The sequence below is a fragment of the Leguminivora glycinivorella genome, chromosome 17, assembly GCF_023078275.1.
Source record: "Leguminivora glycinivorella isolate SPB_JAAS2020 chromosome 17, LegGlyc_1.1, whole genome shotgun sequence".
Classification (NCBI taxonomy): domain Eukaryota; kingdom Metazoa; phylum Arthropoda; class Insecta; order Lepidoptera; family Tortricidae; genus Leguminivora; species Leguminivora glycinivorella.
In genome coordinates, this window is record NC_062987.1 from 16,942,868 (window position 1) to 16,965,688 (window position 22,821).

The 22,821-nt window shown below is 41.0% G+C and overlaps 1 protein-coding gene across 1 annotated transcript in view; it reads left to right on the forward strand.

The window, feature by feature from the left end:
• Positions 1-22,821, forward strand: part of LOC125235296 (protein pecanex) — a 57,247-nt gene that overhangs the window by 9,276 nt on the left and 25,150 nt on the right. The window contains 14 exon segments of the mRNA XM_048141808.1: positions 1,390-5,404; positions 5,407-5,504; positions 5,997-6,158; positions 6,689-6,833; positions 9,195-9,361; positions 11,326-11,482; positions 11,874-11,999; positions 13,198-13,314; positions 14,056-14,208; positions 14,984-15,186; positions 16,569-16,738; positions 18,357-18,530; positions 19,860-20,007; positions 21,567-21,718. Of these exon segments, the coding sequence (XP_047997765.1) occupies positions 1,390-5,404; positions 5,407-5,504; positions 5,997-6,158; positions 6,689-6,833; positions 9,195-9,361; positions 11,326-11,482; positions 11,874-11,999; positions 13,198-13,314; positions 14,056-14,208; positions 14,984-15,186; positions 16,569-16,738; positions 18,357-18,530; positions 19,860-20,007; positions 21,567-21,718 (5,987 nt within the window).

A 22,821-nucleotide genomic window follows, 5' to 3' on the forward strand; every position in this document is an offset into this window, starting at 1 on the left:
GCATAAAATCTGTCTAAAAATTTACTTTTTTCACATTCTGAATGTAGATTATCGCTCAAAATTTATATAATTAACACAAAAACAATATTTTTATAGAAATTTTATGCTTAATGACTATTATCGTCACAAAACTGACAGTGAGTTAATTTTTGTTAACAACTTACGCTAATTGGGGAGTCCCAAATTCTGAAAATGCCCTGATACATGTTATTGATCTTCCATACATTTAGGTAATTTCCTAAAATTTGACGTCACAACAAAATAAATTAAAACCGAAAATAAATTACACATATGAAAGAAAAAGTGACCAAGTCCTCTGGTGCCTGAGGCTGGAAACGAACCAGCGTACTTTCCAATCGCGGGAAATGCCTCTTTATCCGCTCGGCCACCCAGGTCACAGCTGTCGAGGTCGAAATTATCTCTCATATGAGTAATCTATACAAGGACTCGTAGCGCCCTCTGTCCATCCCTAGGGCAGAACGGTATGGCCAGCCTCAGGCACCAGAGGACTTGGTCACTTTTTCTTTCATATGTGTAATTTATTTTCGGTTTTAATTTATATACATAGTAGTGTGACTACTGTAAGACAGCACAAGTTGAAATATTTTCAATAGATTATAATTTAACTTGTGTTCATTAGAAGTCACAACAAAATATCAAATAAAATTTTTGGCAGGCGTTTCGATCGTCGAATCTCTCTTGTTGTAACCTTAATGCCATGAAACGAGTCATATATGAACACAGACCAACCCCTATAGACATCTATTACAAGACGACTCGCGGTCGCCAGCCTTCCTAGTATTTGCACTGATATAAGCGCGGGCGCTCGCCGTGCCCGATCAGTATCGACTTAGTAACAGACCCGAAAGCAGCGCGTGTTTTTCGCACAAAAAAATTGGAAAAGGGTATTTTGATGCCTTAAAGATGTCCACCTGTAGTGTGAAATGGTGTGGAAAGGTAACAAGAAGCTCAAATTTAAAAACAGACGGCATTACATTCCACAAATAAGTCATATTTATAATTTATTCAGAGCCGGCATAGGTCAACTTACATTGGCCACTTACGCGTCAGTAGAGGGACAGTCATACTTCTGTCCCTTTTCATCTGGCGCGACTGCCCGCCGTCCTTGAAACGGCCAATCACAGCGCGCTTAACACATTCCCCGCCCGCTCCTCGCACCCCAAACACTGGTGACTCGTATCGCGAACCAAATATACAAGACTGCCACTCTATAGGAGGTTCTCTGTGTATATGAATATTTATTCCTGTAGAAAATCAAGATCGATTGACATTATTTTCAAAACACTGGGAAGAAGGTTCTTGTATTTTGTTCAACTCCAGTCAATTGGGTAATAGGTGTGTTAAAATGAGGTTTACTTTATTTTCTAGGTCTCTCGCCGCTACCACGAGTGTTCCCACCGCCGCGGCTCCAACCGAGACTTCTTCAAAGAGTGGTTGTATCTAGACGGCAATGAGGCCGTCGGAGAGCCTTACCAATCCAAGTTCGCCCGCCAGCTCAGCTCCGACTCCCGGGACAACTCCGAACCCAGCGTCGGACCACCTTCCCCCAAGAAAAGATCACATAGAAGAAGATATACTAACTATCCAGAAGAAAACTGCACCAAATCCGCTATAGCACTCACCACTCAAGAACTAAACAGGAACATGAGATGTAAATCCAACTCGACCATGTCAACCATTCAGCTACCCTTACTCAATTCAACCGCTCAACTAGTCTCACATATGCGGAGACACTCAAATAACACAGACACAGGATTCTTCGCTAGTGTAGAGCTCGGGGAATACATGATGGTCAAAGCCGAAGCCCCGACCGGCGAAACCGATAAAAATAAAGGCAAAAGCCCAGGAGTTAGAAGAATTAAAAGTGCCGCGTTAGAGATAGGATGCCCTCCGCCCAGTGTATCGAATTTATCCCCCCACCCCAATAGCGTAGAAACCATAGGTGGACAAGTGTTAAAAAACCCGAAAAATGCTGTCATACCCCCGCCGAGCAAATGCTTGACTAGAGGACCGCATTTCAATCTGTTCCCCCGAAGCGAACCGGACGAAGGCAGAGGCAGCTACCCCTACCTAACGTACGGCTCAGAAATAGTTTATCCCATAGCCGAAATATCTGACGAAATGCAGACATCACAGAAAGAGACTGATTTAGATTCGAGTGGTGAAAGTTACAGTGATTACGAAGATGATAAACAATTCCGTGGTTTCGACTGGGACGCGGAACAATCCCCAGTAGTCAGATCCAGTGATTCCGATTATGAGAACAACGGTTCCAGGTCTCCTTTGCTAGACAGAGCGACAGATGTTCGCGTCGTTCGAGCGAAGAGCCAAGACTGCAAGAAGCACTGCTGCGAACGACACTCGAAGCAGAATCCGGAGTGCGCTCATAGCAAATCTAAACCTGTAAGACTGAAGAAGCTTATGAAACAAGACGAAGCCAAGTGCGTCGATCGACCGAGTGGTTCGTGTGAGTGTAAATATCCCGCTGACTATTTCGATAAAGCCAGTGCTAGTTCTAAAGACTTACTAATAGAGAAGTCGAGTTTAGAATCCAATGAGAATGTGGAAAAGAAAGATGAGAAGCCAGTTGAGAAGAAATTGTGGGACCATGATATTTCTAACTCTAGCAGTAGTAGTGAAGCCAATTTTGATAGGCCGCAAAAAACGAAAGATGATGAAAAAATCTTCCAAGAGACTGAAGAATCACAGGTGACTGATAGTAAAAGTGCGGATGAGAAGAGTGTCTATAGCATAGATTGGTTGTTTGAAGAATCGGCTAAAGAAGAGTCCCCACCCTGCTGTCCCGTGGTTTGCCACGAAAATTGTGCTAGAGAAGAAATTATATGCCAAAAACTTGCCAACGCTTTAGGCGAATCCTCGTTCAATGTCCCAAAGAATTTGGGAGCTATTCCGAAACAGATTAAAAACTTGGCGCGTTCGAGAGCTTCGTCGCAGAAGGAGAATAAGAAAAAAGACTCCAAGAAAGAGGATGAGACTGAAGATAGAACACTTATGGATGCTGTGGAGGCCCAGGCTGCTCTGGTGCAGGGCTTGGAGTGCCTATTTGCTGCTACGAACGCCAATACAGTAGTCATGCCGCCGCCAAATAGGGAAGAACGACCGAGAAGTCACAGACAAAGTATTAGAGACAGGGAAAACTCACATAAAACCAGGAAAAGATCAATAGAGGAAGTCGCACAAACATCCACAAACACACTACTTCCTACTTCCATGCCTTTATTAGCCGCTTTTCTAAACTCCAGAGTAGATTTAATGCCCTGCTGCTTACCGGAAAATGCGCCTCCGGAGCTAGTCCAATACGCCGAAGAAGGCCAGAGACTTAGACCTCTAATGGACAGAAACCACCGAAATAGAGTGAGAAAAATAAAACGATCGACCAGACAAAGAAACAATCCGTCCAATCAGAATAATTCTGATAAAAAAGACAAAACCCCTAACCCGGAAAATCCTAACACCTCCAACAGTGTTCACTTCGCGACGTCTTTCGACGACACGACAGACGGAGCGATACATTGTTTCATGGATGAATATGGCAATTGGATGTCGTACACATTTGATAAGAATAGCTCAGGGAGGGCCCAAGCTCAACCCATTCCTCTCCCGGACAAGGAAGATGTCAGGTGTAATAGAGTAAAGCCAATAGAAGCCCCAGACTCACAAGAAACTGGCGAAGGCAGCTGCGGGTCTTTAGAATCAGAAGCGGGGAACAGCGAAAGTATAGCGAAACCTAAAAGGGAAAACAGTATAGATCAAAGCTCTTCCAACCAGGGTAGTAATAACCCATTACTGTCTAGCAACAACAATGTTTCCACTGTTGTTCCGATCAATACTAACAACGCGAATAAAAGGTTTTACGTTTTCGACGGTGGGACCGGGTCTCGCACTGACCAACCACGATCGCCTGTGGCGTACGCCACTGATAGCTTATTAGAACAAATTGAGGCTGAAAGACAGTCGAGAATGGGCTTCCCGAGCATGCACATAAACTTCTTAATGAGCCAGCAAAGGGCACAGAGAGAAGCGGCACAACAGTCCGTTGAAACTGTCTCAAATAATATACCAAGTCTGATGCCTTCGTCTATAGGCGAGGCGAGTCTAGAAATCAATATTAGGAGTAAATTATCAAAGTTCATGGACGAAATAGAGAAAGCCAACCAACCGAAACCAAAGAGTTACTACAAGTTTAACCTATGGAAGTGTTTTGAAGTGAAAGTTACAATGGACAGGTTGAAATTGATGGCGTTATTTGACAGAAACTTAACGTTCAAAGAGACTTTCATTTCGATCTTACTAGCGATCTCAGTGGCTGTTCTAGGCTCAATGGTGTTAAATCTAGGATTCTACAGGGATATATACGCGTTCTGGTTTTGTTTTATAATGGCTGGTAGCCAGTATTCTTTACTCAAAAGTGTTCAGCCGGATTCAGCATCACCCGTTCACGGTTTCAACAAAATGGTTGTGTTTTCCCGGCCGGTGTACTTCTGTTTATGTACGGCTATACTGTGTCTAGTCCATGGGCAGTTACAGCAGATGCCTGAAGAACATTCTAGAAGCAAACGAAGCTTAGATGACAAGCCTTTGACGATATACGGCTTCGAAATGAACCAGCGAGATTTTTTACTGGTCATCCAGGAAGTGCTATCAAAATTTCTCCTCTTCTTCCCGTTGGCGTTCAGTTTAGGCTTATTTCCACAAGTGAATACATTTCTTATGTATCTTCTAGAACAAATCGACATGCATATATTCGGTGGTAATGCTACTAGTAGTTTAAGCGCTGCGGTATACTGTGTAGTGAGATCTTTAGCCGCTATAGGAGTTTTATACGGTTTCGCGTACAGTGGACTGGTTGAAGGAAAGAAATCGCAGCATCAGAAGCACAATATACTCTTCTCCATCTTCTGCGCCTTACTAGTACCTATAGCGTATCACTTAAGTAGAAGCGCGAGTGATTATACATTAATATGGAATTTAATAAAAAAACATCTACTGCCACCGGAGTTATACGTGGTTCAGACGCCGCCAGAAGTAACACCAGAAGCAGAGAAAGCGGAAAACACATTAACCGATGATAAGAAGAACAATTCAGAGAGCAATATTTCTAAACAGAACTCAATAGGGTCATCTGCGTCTAAGATCAACTTTAGCTCTGAGACTAACATAGCTAAAACGCAAAAGCGCTCTCAGACTTCAAGCGTAAGCTCTCTAAAGATAGATCCTAGAGGGGATACTTTGTCTACCTCATCTTTGAAGGAACCGAATGAGACGGAAGATAAAAGTCAGGCTAAGGAGGCAGATAAGCCGGTGGATGATGATATGGAGGATCCTCTGCCTAAGAAGTTGCAAGCGACGGTGAACGCGCGCTTGAAAACGATGTGATTGTGTGCACGTTTCTGACTTTGTTCGTGTTTGGACTGCATTGCACTACGGTGTTTACGTCACTCACTAAACTGCAATTGAACAAGGTTAGTACTGATTTACACTTTAATTTTTTGCATAACTAAAATTCTAAAGGGATTTAATTGCGTATAACTAAGTTCTAAAACTGACCGTTGAACGTTTCGGGGATGGCGTTTTCCCTAGGGTCTTGGAGAAGACTTGAGTCTTTCCGCCGTCTTGTTCCAATTACAATTTTAATTTAATTTAGTACTTATTCTTATTTTTGTATTTAATAAACTATCGCCTTCGATGTCGGGAACAAATCAAATTATTTTATTAAATATTTTTTTATTTGTTTCTTTTTTTTTAAGTAATAACAATACTATATACTAAAGAAAAAGCGATCAAGCCCACTGGTGGCGAAGCCGGGAATCGAACCCGGGTCTCCAGCTAACGCGGCTGACGTTATAAACCGCTACACCACCTCGACCGCCCTTAGAGTAAGCTGCCCTAACTGTCTGTCTGTCTTCTAAGCTTAAAACTCGGCTGTCTTTTCTTACTTATATGTTATTTCGCAGGTGGTCTGGATAATCTGCGCTGTGGGCTGGGTACTTCACTACATAGTCCCGCAACTGCGCAAGCAGCAACCTTGGCTCTGCCTAGCCGGGCCAGTGTTAAGGCCGCACGAACACGCGCAGTTCGAGGTCACTGAACCGGCCAAACTTATGTACTTCGAGAAGGTAAGACCTTATCCATCAGTGGCGGAGCCTCGATACAACTCGATTCCCAACGGGTTTCCTAAAATTCTCTAGTATCTGTAGAAGTCCATACAAAACAGATTCCAAAAACCCCTCCGGCTTTACCAATGAAAACTTTCACGCCCCGCCACTGTTATCCATTCATCAAAGATGAACTATCATGTGTCTTCCACCCAATATCAACAATACGCGACCGAAAGCAATGGTTTACGGGCTCGATTCTCGAAAGATTGACATGAAATGTTGTGACTTAAGTGCCAATAGCGTCTATGGCGTTTTAGGGTTTCGTCTCCCCAAACGCGGTATCGGCTCTGATCATAAATGGCATGTTCTTACTAACGAGCGCCTTTTTGGTCGGCGAAAGCGGAATCCGCGTCAATATGTTTTGGAGACCTTAAAACTATTCCGAGCAGAATGTGATAATATCTCAGGAAACTAAGTGTTTTTCAGTTTCACCACAGCTCACGAAGTCATAAACTGATATGGAATTCACAATTTTTTTTTGTTTGCAGATATTCGTGTACCTATGTTTTCTCGAGCGCAACGTTTTATACCCAGGAGTAGTAGTGGCCGCTACAACCCAAGATGCTCCTCTGATCGCGGCGAAGTACGGAGATGCACTGGCTGCCTTGTTTGTGTGCGTAGCCGCGCTCAAATGTAAGTAAAATAAAGCCTCATTTAGAGTTTCTCGCCCATCTTGGTCGAGAAACTTGTATGCGATAGTCGCCTGGCGAGTGCGTGGTAAAACGTGGCCGTATGTGTTTCTAGGTAAAGAGAATTCATTTTGACTTGAGTAGCGTATAAACTCCTATGACGATTCTCGAATATGAGTTTTTTTACACGGAGACATACGAGGCGAGGCGATTATCGCCCCCTCTCGTGCGATATCGTACGCCTAGTTTACATGATACGATGTTTTTCTCGTACATCGATAATCGTACGTTCGAGGCGAGAAACTCGTACCATCTAAATGGGCTTAATGCATATAGCTAGAATTGTGCCTTACTCGAAAAAGTTTTCCGTGTGTCATTCGACAATATGTACCGGTCATAGTAAACCTCGGAGGAAATATAGACTGGAGTAGCCTTCATGTTGCGTCTACGTACAAATAATTCTGCCAAGATTCGCGGGAGGTGAGGAAATAACACATGTAAAGGAGTACTCACAAATGCAAAAAATATTATTGTCAATACACACGCACATTATGATAAAAAAATAAGACATGCTCATTATGATGCACACAGACATATCACACATGGAAATACTTCATAGAAACACAGTGTGTACGCACACTAAATGCGCACGTGTGTGTCTCAAACTATAGGGATGAGGCAGGCATCGATAACAGAAGTCGATAATAATTAATCAAGCAAATTATAATTTTAATGATGTCGTTGTTTTTTCTAGATCTGTTTAATGTTTGGCACTATTATAATCATATTAAGCTTCACTAATGACAATCCTGGGTAGTAGGTATCACGCGGGTGGACTAGATAATACGATTAGTAGGTAAAGAAATATTTGACACTTTGACAAAACATTAATTTATTTTTCCAGACAAACTAATCAACAACGTTTACTACAGTTGGTGGTACTAAATCATTATAAACAAACTTGGTTAAATAAATAAACTAGAAATGGTTTAGTCTTCATTAACTGTTATCAATACTGGTTCAAAGTGAAAAGTTTATTAAGTACATGTAATAAAACTCAAATCATTCTCTTTCGGAAAATTGCAAATATATTTCAAATAAATTGTGTGATCAAGGTTTGCAAATCATACTTTTTTATCGATAGTTGGTATTTTATCGACCATGCCCACATCTCTAAGACGAAGTCTCGGTCAAATGATTTTTCTAATTTTCAATTATCCTTGTCAATATTATTATATGCTCTATTCTAATTGCAATGAGGTTAATTCTTACAAAATATATAAATGAAGTCTCGTGGGGAGTGCGTCTTTTTATGAATAAATTGATATATAAATATCGACCCTATTTTAAACCACATTAGGTAACTTCTTAAACAGCAAAAAATCGAAGTCTCGTGGGGAGTGTTCGTGACGTAATTTCTACCCACCAACAAATTTCAAATCGATTGCATTCGATCACATAAATCGATATTCGATGACGTATGACAAAAATATTATCATTTAGATAATAAAAACAGTAATACAACAATATTAAAATTACTTACAAATGGAATATTATGCCATCTTTTTGCAAACTTGAGGTATTTGAGCGCTTATTACAAGTGTTCACAGCACACGCGGGCATTTTTAATTACCAGTGATATGTGTCGTGGCGATTCTGTGAATGAGCATGAATCGATTGTGAAATTGTATTTACGTGACTTTATGAACATTTGTTCAAGTTTTTTGGCAGAGGGGTAAGTAACTGAAAGGCTACTCCAGTCTATATTTCCTCCGAGTAGTAAACAGAGAACTTTCTCGAGATCGGCACATCTGTAAATGTGGCCATCGAAAAGGACTGTAACAGTATAATTCTCAAATTATTCGCATATGTAAAAGCGAGCGAAGCGGTGCAACGCTAAATAAATATAAGGACATTTATAGAGAATATTGTTTTGTACAATACAAGCGCGGAAACTCTAGGTCCATGGAGTTCCAGAGCGTACAATTACGTATCTCAAATCTGAAATTGAATATATTAGTTTATTAGAAACATTTGAATTTCACGGGAAATATATTCGATTGTAATATTTCAAAAAAAATCGTACATACATACAATTACGCCTGTATCCCATAAAGGGGTAGGCAGAACACATAAAACTACTAAAGCTTCAGTGCCACTCTTGGCAAATAAGGGGTTGAAAGAAAATGAAACTGTGACATTGCAGTGACAGGTTGCCAGCCTCTCGCCTACGCCACAATTTAACCCATATCCCATAGTCGCCTTCTACGACACCCACGGGAAGAAAGGGGATGGTGAAATTCTTAACCCGTCACCACACAGGCTCGAAAAATCGTGCATAAATATAAATGTTTTTTGTTCGCAGGCCTCCGCAACGCGTACTCTGAACCAGAGACTCAATACCTAATACTGGTGTTCGCTTACCTGCTGTTTCAATGGGATCTGAACAGCCAGAACATTTCTGAACAATTTCTCATTGATTACTTCGTCACAGCCATTATATTCAGCAAAGTGTACGAGTTTCTGTTGAAGGTATGTCTTTGATTTTCTATTTATTTATTACTAGCTTTTGAGGAGACAAATAATCATAATATTTATTTCTAAGAATATGGTAGGTACAATTGAGATGTTAACAGGTTGTATTGTAAGTGCGTTTTCACATTATCCGATCCGATATCGGATGTCGGACCGATATCCTATACATTACAGGCGCCATCTTGGATTTTTTCTATTGAAATCCTTCCGACATCCGATATCGGATCGGATAATGTGAAAACGCACTAAGGTTCAGCATATTCTGCCAACACTGGCGTAGCGCCTATGTTACTCTCCATCCCTTCAACTATCTCCACTTAAAAATCACGTCAATTTGTCACTCCGTTTTGCCGTGAAAGACAGACAAACAAACAGACACACACACTTTCGCATTTATAATATTAGTATGGATATTTTCTATAAATGTGTTGTAGCTACAACATAATATAAAATTTAACTTTCATGTCTTAAAAATATAAATCGGTATTTGACAGCAAAGAGCAAGCAATTTTCGACTTTTAGGGCCGGTTGCATCAAACCCGTGTACCCGTACCCGGGTACCCGTGTGGTGACGGGTTAAGAATTTTACCACCCCCTTTCTTCCCGTGGGTGTCGTAGAAGGCGACTGTGGGATATGGGTTAAATTGTGGCGTAGGCGAAAGGCTGGCAACCTGTCACTGCAATGTCACAATTTCGTTTTCTGTTAACCCCTTATTTGCCAAGAGTGGCACTGAAACTTGAGTAGTTTCATGCGCTCTGCCTACCCCTTCATGGGATACAGGCGTGATTGTATGCATGCATCAAACCGTCTGTCACCGTTAAAGCGTTCGTTACAGGTTCGTTAAATTTTATTATATGGGAAGTTCCATAGACTGCTGCGTGACGATGATGTGTCTGTCAAATGTGGTTGATGCAACTGGCCTTTAAACGCGAATCACACTTCTTTGGTCCTACTCGTAGTGTATTGCAACATTTATAACTTGTAAATACTGTCATTATTAAAGTACTTTATCGTATACGCGCGTAGAATGAGAGCGCTACGAATTGTAATAAGCGTAAGTGAAGCGTGTGATATTCCTGTCATCATTACAAAAGTATATTGATTTAGACTAACACGATTTGCACTCATAATTTTAGAACAAAACGGGACTTAATCGCGTAAACACTTACATTTATATTAGGCCCGACGTTTCGAACATCACATTATGATTAAGTCCCGTTTTGTTCTAAAATTATGATTACAAAAGTACATCATTAAGTTCGCCTTTGTACTAGTGATAAGCTCTTTTTCTTGTGTGTTGTATTATTCTTTGGTACAATATAGTGTTTTCAACCCCCGACGCAAAAACGACGTGGTGTTATAAGTTTAACCTGTCTGTCTGTCTGTCGGTGGCATCGTAGCTCCCGAACGGATGAACCGATTCAGATTTAGTTTTTTTTTGTCTGAAAGCTGAGTTAGTTGGGAGTGTTCTTAGACATGTTTCGTGAAAATCGGTCTACTATGTCGCGGTCGGAGGTTTTTTCAAAATTTTAATTATGTGGTTAGGTTATACTACCTACTACTACAAAAGGCATTATGAGATTTCTTTTTACCTCAGACGAAGGATACTATAGACTTGACATAAGCGTACACCCGTAAGGGACAGATATAGAATAATGGAGCGAATTTAAGAAGTACTTTAAAAATGGCTGACAGTTTACCATAAACAACCTACGTAATTTGGGCGGATAATAGGCTTGACAAGTCACGTACGTATTGTTTGCCACAAACTCGTTTGTGGCAGCGGCGGAAAAGTGAAACTATGACAAAGACAAAAAATAACATTTTGCTCTCTGTCACTCTTATTATAATTTGTATGTGACCATCTCGTTCGGTAGTGGTATTATTATTTGGCTGTCTAGTCTATAGTATCCTTTGTTTAAGCTTTTTACTCTCTATAAATGACTTTCTTCGTTTACAGATCCAGTTTGTAGTGACATACATCGCTCCCTGGCAAATAACTTGGGGCAGTGCCTTCCACGCGTTCGCTCAGCCATTCAGCGTGCCACATTCAGCCATGTTGTTTCTGCAGTGCGCTGTCTCGGCGTTACTGTCGTCCCCTCTCACTCCCGCTTTAGGTATGTTTTTTCTCTCTCACACATGTGAATGACAGTGACATGCCAAGGCACTTGCACAGGCGCCACCTGGCATAGGCTACTTGCCTCCTAGTCAAATCAGCTTCTTTTTAAGAACTGTCAAAACGAATTTGAACGACTTGCTAATAAGGAATTTATATGAAATCGAATTGAGTGACGTCACGGTCAACTCAGTTACTTTATATATTTCTACCTGACTTATTAAATATAAATTGGATTTAAAAATAACTTCGGTCCATATAATTATCTGATGCTTTATTTCGTGCATGGTATAAAATATTTTATTTTAACTACAGTCAAGTTCCCTCTTTAAAATTGAGTGTTCATATTTGACGTAATAGTTTCGAAAAGTTTAATTTATTTTTCTTTGCAGGCAGCGCCATTTTCATGACGTCATACGTCCGACCCGTCAAGTTTTGGGAGCGCGACTACAACACCAAGCGAGTGGACCAGAGCAACACTAGGCTGTCCTCTCAGTTGGAACGGAATCTGGGGGCTGGTGAGATTATTTTGTTCTTTTCGTTCTATTTCGATATTGGTCGCATCATGACGTCATACGTGCGACACGTCAAGTTTTGGGAGCTCGACTACAGCACCAAGAATAACACTAGGCGATTTGGGGGCTGGTAAGTAATTTACACATACAATCACGCCTGTATCCCATAAAGGGGTAGGCAGAGCTTATGAAACTATTAAAGCTTCAGTGCCACTCTTGGCAAATAAGGCGTTGAAAGAAAAACGAAACTGTGACATTGCAGTGACAGGTTGCCAGCCTCTCGCCTACGCCACAATTTAACCCATATCCCACAGTCGCCTTCTACGACACCCACGGGAAGAAAGGGGGTGGTGAAATTCTTAACCCGTCACCACACAGGCGAGTAATTTCAAACATAAATAAATATCCCACCAATACATGTTCATGTGATATGTTGCCAAGACGCAACCAATAAGGCTCGCACTGTCAAAAAGTAATTAGATCTTATGTAGAGCCAAGCTTCTAATGCTACTCGTACCCTTTAGCCAAAATATGTGGTGGCACAAGGGTATCCTAGTACTTGACCGGCAATACACTCGGCAGGACGTACCGACGGCTCTGCTTTTGCAGGAGCGACTTAGATAATTTAGTTTTCAAGACAAAATGTAATTTAATTGTGGACTTTCTATAGTAGACTAGCAGGATATATATTATAGTGATCTAACTAGTTACATAAATAGTTGCAGTAAACAATAAAGAATGATAATTTTGAAGCCTTTCAAACACCATGAAAGTGACCCCAAATTGTCCCAAAGTCCCTTAGGTACTCGTATTTTTCCAGAACATTTAATTTTATCAAAGAGGATAGAGTATTAAAGAGTCTGTCAAAGTAAAATGTGTAATCACAGTGCATAGACTGCGATCTCTCGACACAGGCTTAAAACTTTGAACCTGTTTTGACAATTTGGCCCATATTCTTAGCTTGATATGTTTTAAAATGACAAATATATTAGCGCCATCTAGCCGAGCGTACCCCAAAGGTGTATCGCCATCTAACTCACCGTACCTTTTTCTGTATGGTTTTGGGGTACGTTTTTTTCTTAGACTTTATCTGTCTATACGAAGTTATATAGGTCTTTGGTTTTATTTATTTTAAATCTATCTTTCGATTGGGTCACGAGTGAGAGCTTACCAAAAATTTTTATATCCATTTTTTTTTCAGATGACAACAATCTAAACTCGATATTCTACGAGCATCTAACTCGATCGCTGCAACACTACCTGTGCGGGGATCTCATGCTCGGCAGGTGGGGGCAGGTCCAACAAGGAGACTGTTTTGGTATGTTATAATTTGTATTACAACATGTAGGAACAATATACCCCCTACTAGATGATTAAAAAAACTAGACTAGTAGTAGTCAATGGATTTTTTCTAAAATAGAGACAAAATGACAGTGTTTCTGAGTTCAACGAACACAAAAAGAGAGAACTGTCCTGTGTCCCAAAAATTGTATGGTAATTCTTGTTTCCACGATTGTCACGCGCATAAGAGGGAAAAAATTGTCTTCGTAAGTACATAAAAGTTACGTGATTTTGGGACTTATTAGGACCTTTTCGGACGTCTTTTTAGAGATTCGTACCATTAAGGTACAAAAGGAACCCTTATCGTGCGACTCTGTTCGGCTCGTCTGTCTTTCTGTCACATTATTTTAATGGTGGGATGGAAAATGCTGTCGATTCTGAATAGGATGGGCTCAAAAACTCCAGGATTTGTTCATATTTAAAATTGCAAACGGGAACGGTTAATCGCGTATTTACTATGTTTTAAACTATGGCGGAACGCTCCGCGCGGACGGTCCGCGTGACACTAAAATAAAACCATCATCAGGCCTGATTTAGACGGCGTGCGTATTCGCTTTTTAGTTATTTTAGTTATTTGTGATTTTAGTTATATTGTGGGCTGTTGAGGTTACATACAACTTTGCACAGCCATCAAATACCGCAATGTAATAAAACTCGTATACCAGTTCTCGTACCGTCTAAATGGGCCCTTAGGCTAACTAAAAACATTTTGTTACAGTGCTCGCCTCGGACTACTTAAACTGTCTAGTCCATATAGTGGAGATGGGCAATGGACTAGTCTCCTTTCAACTGCGAGGGTTAGAATTCAGGGGGACTTATTGCCAGCAACGCGAAGTCGAGGCTATTTCGGAAGGCCCAGAGGAGAGTGGTGGTAAGTTTTATTGATAAAATTTCTTGTTTTGCCAACTTCCTTGTGTTTTATACTTAGTATTCTATGTACACATAATTACTAGCAAAGACATATGTAACTCCGTATATACAGATAAAAGTCTAAGAAAGAAACGTACCTTAGAACACTAAAGAAAAAGGTACGGTGGCCTAGATGGCGTTACACCTTTGGGGACGCTCGGCTAGGTGGCGCTAATATTAATATTTGACATTTTAACACATATCAAGCTAAGAATATGGGTTAAATTCTCAAAACTGTAATTCAAAAGTTTTAAAACCTGTGTCGAGAGATGGCAGTCTATGCACTGTGATTACACATTTTACTTTGACAGTAACTCTCTATAATACTCGTTCCTCTTTGTCACTAGTAACTTGGCTCCTTCCAATAATTGGCCTGGCCACTTTTTACTAAAAATTTACTCTGTACATATACAGCCGGCGTGTTATGCTTCCAATTTTATCACTTATCCACGTAGACCCAGTAATATAAATTTTATGTTAAATTTAACTGGTTTATAGGTAAAGATTATTATTTTTTTGTATAGTGGCAAGTTATTGGACGCCGGCCAGAGTAGCCAGTTACTGACAATTTACCATTACTACCACAGAACGGTTCTTTAATTTCAGGTGCAACGAGGACGCTAGACTGTAGGGATTTTAACACTGGGGATAGATTCCTCTCCTTTTCTTGAGATATTCATTTCGTCCTGAGGTCTTTAAAGTGTTCAAAGTCATGCAACATTTGTTTTTATCCATAGAAGGCGTGTGCGGCGTGTGGGCCTGCGGGCTCGGCGGAGCTCGCTTCCTCGCGCCCGGCGCCGCCTGGGCGCTGCGCTGGCTCGCCTGGCAACTGGCCGCCGCTCGCTATGTGCTGGAAGGGTATAGCGTGGCTGACAACAGTGCTGTGTCCATGCTGCAGCTGTTCGATTTTAGGAAGGTGCTGCTAACTTATTACGTCAAGGTAAGTGTCACATGGCGACCCTGCCAACTTTGGAACGCTTTCTCTAGCACAGCCTGGGTGCTGAAAACTCAATGATCAATGTGAGTGCTTACATAGCACAGAGAACCTCCTATAGAGTAGCAATCTTGTATATTTTGTTCGCGATACGAGTCACCAGTGCCAGGGGTGCGAGGAGCGGGCGGGGAATGTGTTAAGCGCGCTGTGATTGGCCGTTTCAAGGACGGCGGGCAGTCGCGCCAGATGAAAGGGACTGTCCCTCTACTGACGCGTAAGTGGCCAATGTAAGTTGACCTATGCCGGCTCTGAATAAATTATAAATATGACTTTTATGTGGAATGTAATGACGTCTGTTTTTAAATTTGAGCTTCTTGTTACCTATCCACACCATTTCACACTACAGGTGGACATCTTTAAGACATCAAAATACCCTTTTTCAATTTTTTTACTGCGAAAAACACGCGCTGCTTTCGGGTCTGTTACTTGGTCGCTACTGATCGGGCACGGCGAGCGCCCGCGCTTATATCAGTGCAAATACTAGGAAGGCTGGCGACCGCGAGTCGTCTTGTAATGGATGTCTATAGGGGTTGGTCTGTGTTACATAGCGACCCTGCCAATATTCGAAGCTACATTCCTAGCGCTCAGGGCCGCCTGGTCGCTGCGCTGGCTCGCCTGGCAACTCGCCGCCGCTCGCTATGTGCTGGAAGGATATAGCGTGGCTGACAACAGTGCTGTGTCCATGCTGCAGCTGTTTGACTTTAGGAAAGTGCTACTCACTTATTATGTCAAGATGAGTGTTCCCATGGCAACCCTGCCAATATTTGAAGCAACATTCCTCGCTTTAGTCTGATGCTACTACTTATTAGAAGGATACAGCGTGGCTGAGGACTGTGCTGTGTCTATGCTACAGCTATTCAACTTTAGGATGGTGCTGCTGAAGTATTATGTCCAGGGTTGAGTATTTACATCCTGAAAACTTTCAAAGGAAAGATAAGTCCCACATGGCGACCCAGCCAATGTTTCCTAGCGCTCAAGGACGCCTGGGTGCTGTCCTGGCTGGCCTGGCAACTCGCCGCCGCACGATACGTGCTGGAAAGATATAGCGTTACTGATAACAGTGCTGTGTCTATGCTGCAGCTGTTTGACTTTAGGAAGGTGCTACTGACGTATTATGTCAAGGTAAGTGTCCCATCAGGCGTCGACGAAAGCTGGCGCGATACCGCTCAAGAACGATCAAAATGGCGTGCTCTTGTGTTGGAGGCCAAAACTCATTTTGGGTTATAGGGCCAAAAAAGTAAGTAACTAAGTGTCCCGTGCCGACTGTCATAAGTTATAGGTGTAGTTTTAAAATTCTTAAATAACCACCTGAATATATTTTTTTGCAGAGCATAATCTACTACACCATGCAATCCGCTAAGTTGGAAGAGTGGTTATCATCACCGACACTGACAGAAGCTCTGAAACCCATGGCAGAGCGCTCATTCGTGGATCTCGACCCGATCTTTAATGTGAACTTGGACGAAGATTACGATTTCAGAGCATCAGGGATCACAAGGTATGAAATTAGTATACTAGTTTTTGTTTGCGATTTCGTTTATATTTATTTCTATACAAACGAAATCGCTATTTGGATAGGATCTGATAAAAAATATATGCAATAATCCATTTTGGTTAAATATATCTGTTAAAAGGCTTTGTATCAATTGTCTGGCTTTCGGGGTGAAAGTGAGATAGTTTTTGCCCTTTGAAGGATTGATTTTTGTGATACAAACCTATCCCATGTCTTTCCTCGGGACTCAGACTCAAATTGCTTTAAATAGTGGGATAAATAAGTGCTGTAGATAAGCAGTAAGCACATTTGATTCAGCCGGCGTACTGTCATTGGAAGCACAGTCCAATTTTATCACATCCACGTGGATAAGACATCTGTCACTCTCACGTCTCACACGTACATACTTGCCAAAGCGTGACGGATACTTTATCCACATCGATAAGTGATAAAATTGGAAGCATAATGCGCCGGCAGGAGATGCCGCACGGCAAGGTTGTACCCTGGGCCGATCCGGAAATGTTTATTCTAAATGTAAGAGTCTAAAATCGCCGTCAATAGAAATTGTCAACAATGTAAACAAACCATTCTATAAAATATCAATATTATAGCACAATTTTATTTCTTTAAAGGTTGAGGATCATAATGTGATATGAATTGATTAAATAACACATGGATTTAGCCAGTATCTGATGAGTTAGAATGGAAATGAAAGACATTTGACTACAAGGTTTGTTTACATTGTTCACAAGTTCTATTGACGGCGACTTTATGGAGTTATTAGACAATTTTCAGTAAGACAATAAAAAAAAAACTTAAGTTGGGTGAATACAAGGGTAGTAGAAGGCCTAAGAAAAGATTGATGGACTGTCTGAAGAATTATATGAAAGTGAAAGGCCGTCATTTCCATACTAATAGGAAATGACGGCTGATAGAGAGGAACGAAAGAATATCTGCTGCGCCGACCCCAAATAATGGGAAAAGGGTAAGTGAATGATGGTATTAGGTACATATATTCGTATTTGTTTGAAATAGAGATGGGCCGAATATTCGGTAAATATTCGGTATTCGGCATATTCGGCAAGTTTTTCAATGTTTGTATTCGGCCGAATAATTCGGTTGCATTGCCGAATATTTACCGAATAAACAAAGTAAATAACTAATGAAGATCTTACGTATTCCATTGGATAATAAGCTCCTATTTTAGTAGCTTTCTAAGGAACTACTAAAAATGCGTCAAAATATAGACACAATTGTTTTTAAAGAAGTTAAAAAACCGTAGTTGAGAAGAGTTCAGAGTTGTTTTTTAACCAAGTTTTAGTTATCCACTAAATCATAAGAACATAAGTTGTAGTATGTATAACCATTATCAATCATTTCATAGTTTTAAAGATTAAAATTAACATTCGCTTTAAAAATATTCGTATTCGGCAAAGTCCATATTCGACCCATTTCTAGTTTGAAAAGAGTGAAAATGTAGTAACGTATTAAACATGTAAAATCGGGTAACTCACGTAAAATTGTCGAAGGTCGCTTTAGGAAGGTTTTACGTGAGTTACCCGATGTTTAATATGTCAGTGTCTCACGATAGTTTTATTATGTAGTAACGTGTTTATTATGTTAGGTCGCGTTTCTGCGCCGTGTACCAGGAGTGGATCGTGCACTGCGGCTCGCGCCGCGGGGCCGGCTGGCGGCGCCGCGCGGCCGCGAGGGACTCGCCGCTGGTGACGCTCTGCTTCGCGCTCAGCGTCGTCGGCCGACGCGCTTTGGCACATGCGCAACATCTATCTGCCTCTAGGTATGTGTCATAGCATTGAGGGTCTTCTATTGTAGATAGTCTTCTAGCAGCAAGGGATTCTCCATTAGTGTCGCAATTAGCGTTGTCGGCCGACGGGCTTTGGCACACGCACGACATCTATCCGCCTCTAGGTATGTGTCATAGCATTGTACTGTAGATAGTCTTCGTAGCAAAGAGGATCGAGTATTATAGAGAGTTACTGTCGAAGTAAAATGTGTAATCACAGTGCATAGACTGCCATCTCTTGACACAGGCTTAGAACTTTTGAACCCCAGTTTTGACAATTTGGCCCATATTCTTAGTTTGATATGTGTTAAAATGTCAAATATTAATATTAGCGCCATCTAGCTGAGCGTACCCCAAAGGTGTAATGCCATAGGTCACCATACCTTTTTCTGTATGGTACTGAGGTACGTTTTTTTCTTAGACTTTATCTGTCGATACGGAGTTATATATGTGTTTGGTAGCAGCAAGAGATTCTCCATTAGTGACGCTTTGTGTCGCGCTTAGCGTTGTCGGCCGACGGGCTTGCACACGCACAGCATCTATCCGCTTCAAGGTATGTCTTATTATTTAGACATTATTTTACCTTTTTTTCGACGTTTCAACCTGGCACAGTATAATAAAGAGTACTATCGTACAGTATGGCCACTCTCGCTCTCCGCTGAAAGTGCCGCCCACCCCCTCTCGGTTACTTCACAGTTACCGCCTGTCAAAAACGCGAACAGTCAACCTGTCGTATCTCACTCACACGCACATGGTACGCGTTCACCTACACGACCTTAGAATGTGTGGTAGGATCGCACCTCTTTCATATATTTGATCGCCAGTGTCCGAGATGTGAACCTGGTTGCACTGGCCGTGATCACGGCAGACTGACGTCCCGGCAAATGAGCACAGATCTATCATTTCGCTTAAACTTAAAGACTGTTGACGTGTGCGAAAGAGAAGCTATCACGTATATGAACATTCCATGAGTACAAACTACTGTACTACAAATGAAAAAAAAAAGGGTTAATGCCGTTGAATATATTAAGTCTAGTTATTTAAAAATTTAAGTAGAGAACAACATGTAAGTCATACGATAAATAAATCGGACATTTCAGTACAAAAAGTTGTGTTTTGAGCATACTGTGAGTGATTACGATTAAACAGAGTTAGAAAAGTAAATTATTCATGATTTTATATATTATTTCTGAATAATACTCCCATTGACACGATTTTTTTCCAGTTTTGGTCTCATTTTGGATATTTGACAGTTCTACTTTGTCATCGTACTTCTACGTAAATTACCCACTTGCTAATCAATAATTATATATATTGTTGTAGCGTGGAATTCTTCCTGTACGGCCTCCACTCGCTGTTCAAGGGCGATTTCCGCATAACCTGCGCGAGAGACGAGTGGGTCTTCACCGATATGACGCTGCTGCACTCCGTCTTAGCCCCCGCTATAAGGATGGCTTTGAAGCTGCATCAGGTTAGTATTCACTGTATTTAGTACAGGAGGCTTACCATAAAGTGCTAAAGCCGTTCAGTTTATATTGAAAGATAGACGTAGCCGTAGATTGAATATAATAAGATCATACCATCCCATACATTAAAATGCGACCGCCTAAGAACGCGCATACACTACACCACACATAGATGGCGCCACAAAGAAAATGTCTTGTAACTTTCGATTATACTTGTAGGTGGCGTTAAGTGTCACTTTTGACATAGATTTATGGCTCGAAAGTGACACTTAACGCCAATCTACAAATAATCGATGGCAACAAGGCATTTTAATCTATGACGTAGCTCACGTAGCGATGTAACTGCTATTGCTGTCTCTTTCTCTAAACTGAACGTCTTTAGTATTTCGTGGTAACCCCCAGTTCCCGCTATAAGGCTTTAAAAATGCGTTAGTATTCACTGTCTTTAGTACAGTTAGGTTTAGTTGCACCAATCATATTTATAAAATACCAATTAACGTTAAACAGCAATAAAGTATGAAATTTACCATTCAATAAAATTTAACAAGCAACGGTTTGGTGCAACAGTCCCTTAGAAATGGATTGGCGTTGATTAGGAACGAGGCATTATTAAATTCCTTTTTACAAAAAAATCGTTTAATAGGCTACTTGCCTCCTAGTCAAATCAGCTTCTTTTTAAGAAATGTCAAAACGAATTTGAACGACTTGCTAGTATGAAATTTATATGAAATTGAATTGAGTGACGTCACGGTCAACTCAGTTACTTTGTATATTTCTTCCTGACTTATTAAATAGAAATTGGATTTAAAAATAACTTCTGTCCATGTTTTTCTTATAATTATCTGATGCTTTATTTCGTGCATGGTGTAAATATTTTAACTACAGTCAAGTTCCCTATTATTAAAGGCCTTGTTGTTAAAATATAGACTTTTCGGTACACGGTGCGAAAAGAATTTCCTTCGTACTTTTATGGAAACATACGAACAAAACGCACTGGCACTGTCTGAAGCTTAAACAAAGGATACTATAGACTAGACAGCCAAATAATAATACCACTACCGAACGAGATGGTCACATACAAATTATAATAAGAGTGACAGAGAGCAAAATGTTATTTTTTGTCTTTGTCATAGTTTCACTTTTCCGCCGCTGCCACAAACGAGTTTGTAGCAAACAATAAGGACGTGACTTGTCAAGCTTATTATCCGCCCAAATTACGTAGGTTGTGTATGGTAAACTGTCAGCCATTTTTAAAGTGATTCTTAAATTCGCTCCATTATTCTATATCTGTCCCTTACGGGTGTACCCTTGCGTCAAGTCTATAGTATCCTTCGTCTGAGTTATGAACGTTTCCGGAAAAATACGAACGAAAAGCTTTTTGCACTACATTTCTATGTGATATAAACAGCGACCGACTGCTGAGGTTATAGTTGCGCCCACCTGGCGCAATAAAATGTCAGTTTGCCTCTTTATTAGGAATATAATTTTATGATTATTTAGACATTACTGACTTTTTAATTATTTTCTACTGTATACTCGAATTTACTATATGTTACTATTACAGGACCACTTCATGTTCCCCGAAGAGTATTGCAGCAGTTCGGCCCTCTTCTCCGCCATCGCCTGTCACTCGGCCCGACTCGTCATCTGCCACGAGGCCGCCCCGGCTTGGAGACACAACGTGCTACGCGGAGCCCCACATCTACTAGCCCTCAGGTACCATACGAAACCTTATGACAGGGAAACATGTACGTTCGCCTAGGGCTGCAAATAGAAAAAAAATGTTTTTTTTTTTAGAATTGTGAAAAAAAAACATGAAAAAAACCGAGCATCATTGTTTTCTTTCTTAATATGTTTTTTTTTCAGATGAACAAATTATACGACTATAATGTTTTTTCGTGATTTGTAACGTTTCAATAACAATAACGTACCATTTTAATTTGATAAACATTCAGTATACAGACGTTTACTGGGGAATCCTCGATACAGCGTGGAGCGTGGAGAGGCCGTGGTGTTGCCAACAGTAAATAGCGACAACTGCTAACTACAGATTTCGTAAATGTTAGTTTGTTAAAACCAGAAATTAAAATTATTAAATGAAATTCGTCAAATTTTGAGATTTAGTACTTGAGAAAAAAACATACTCTAGAAAAAAACTGTCTTTTTCTCACGGTTTTTTTAATGTTTTTTTTAAGCTAGAAAAAAAAACCTGTTTTTTGCAACCCTAGGTTCGCCTCCAGTTTAGCTCTTTTCTCCGCCATCGCCTGCCATTCAGCGCGACTTGTTATCTGCCACGAGGCCGCTCACATCAGCAGGCCGCTTACCGCGGTAAAAAAAACCTTACGACAGCGAAGCATGTAGGTTTGCTTAGCTCTGATCTATTCACTGCCATCGCCTGTCATTCGGCCCGACTTGTCATCTGCCACGAGACCGCCCCAGCCTGGAGATACAACGTGCAGCGTGGACCACCACACCTACTAGCCCTCAGGTACCTTATTCAACCGGCTTGAAAACCTTACGACAGCGAAACATGTCGGTTTCTATTCTCCATTGCCTGTCACTCGGCCCGACTTGTTATCTGCCACGAGGCCGCCTCAGCTTGGAGACACAACGTGCTGCTCAGGTACCATACGAAACCTTATGACAGGGAAACATGTACGTTCGCCTTCAGTTTAGCTCTCTTCTCCGCCATCGCCTACCATTCAGCCCGACTTGTTATCTGCCACGAGGCCGCTAAGAGCAGCAAGCCGCTTACCGCCGTAAAAAAATAAAAACTCTACGACAGCGAAGCATGTAGGTTTGATTAGCTCTGATCTATT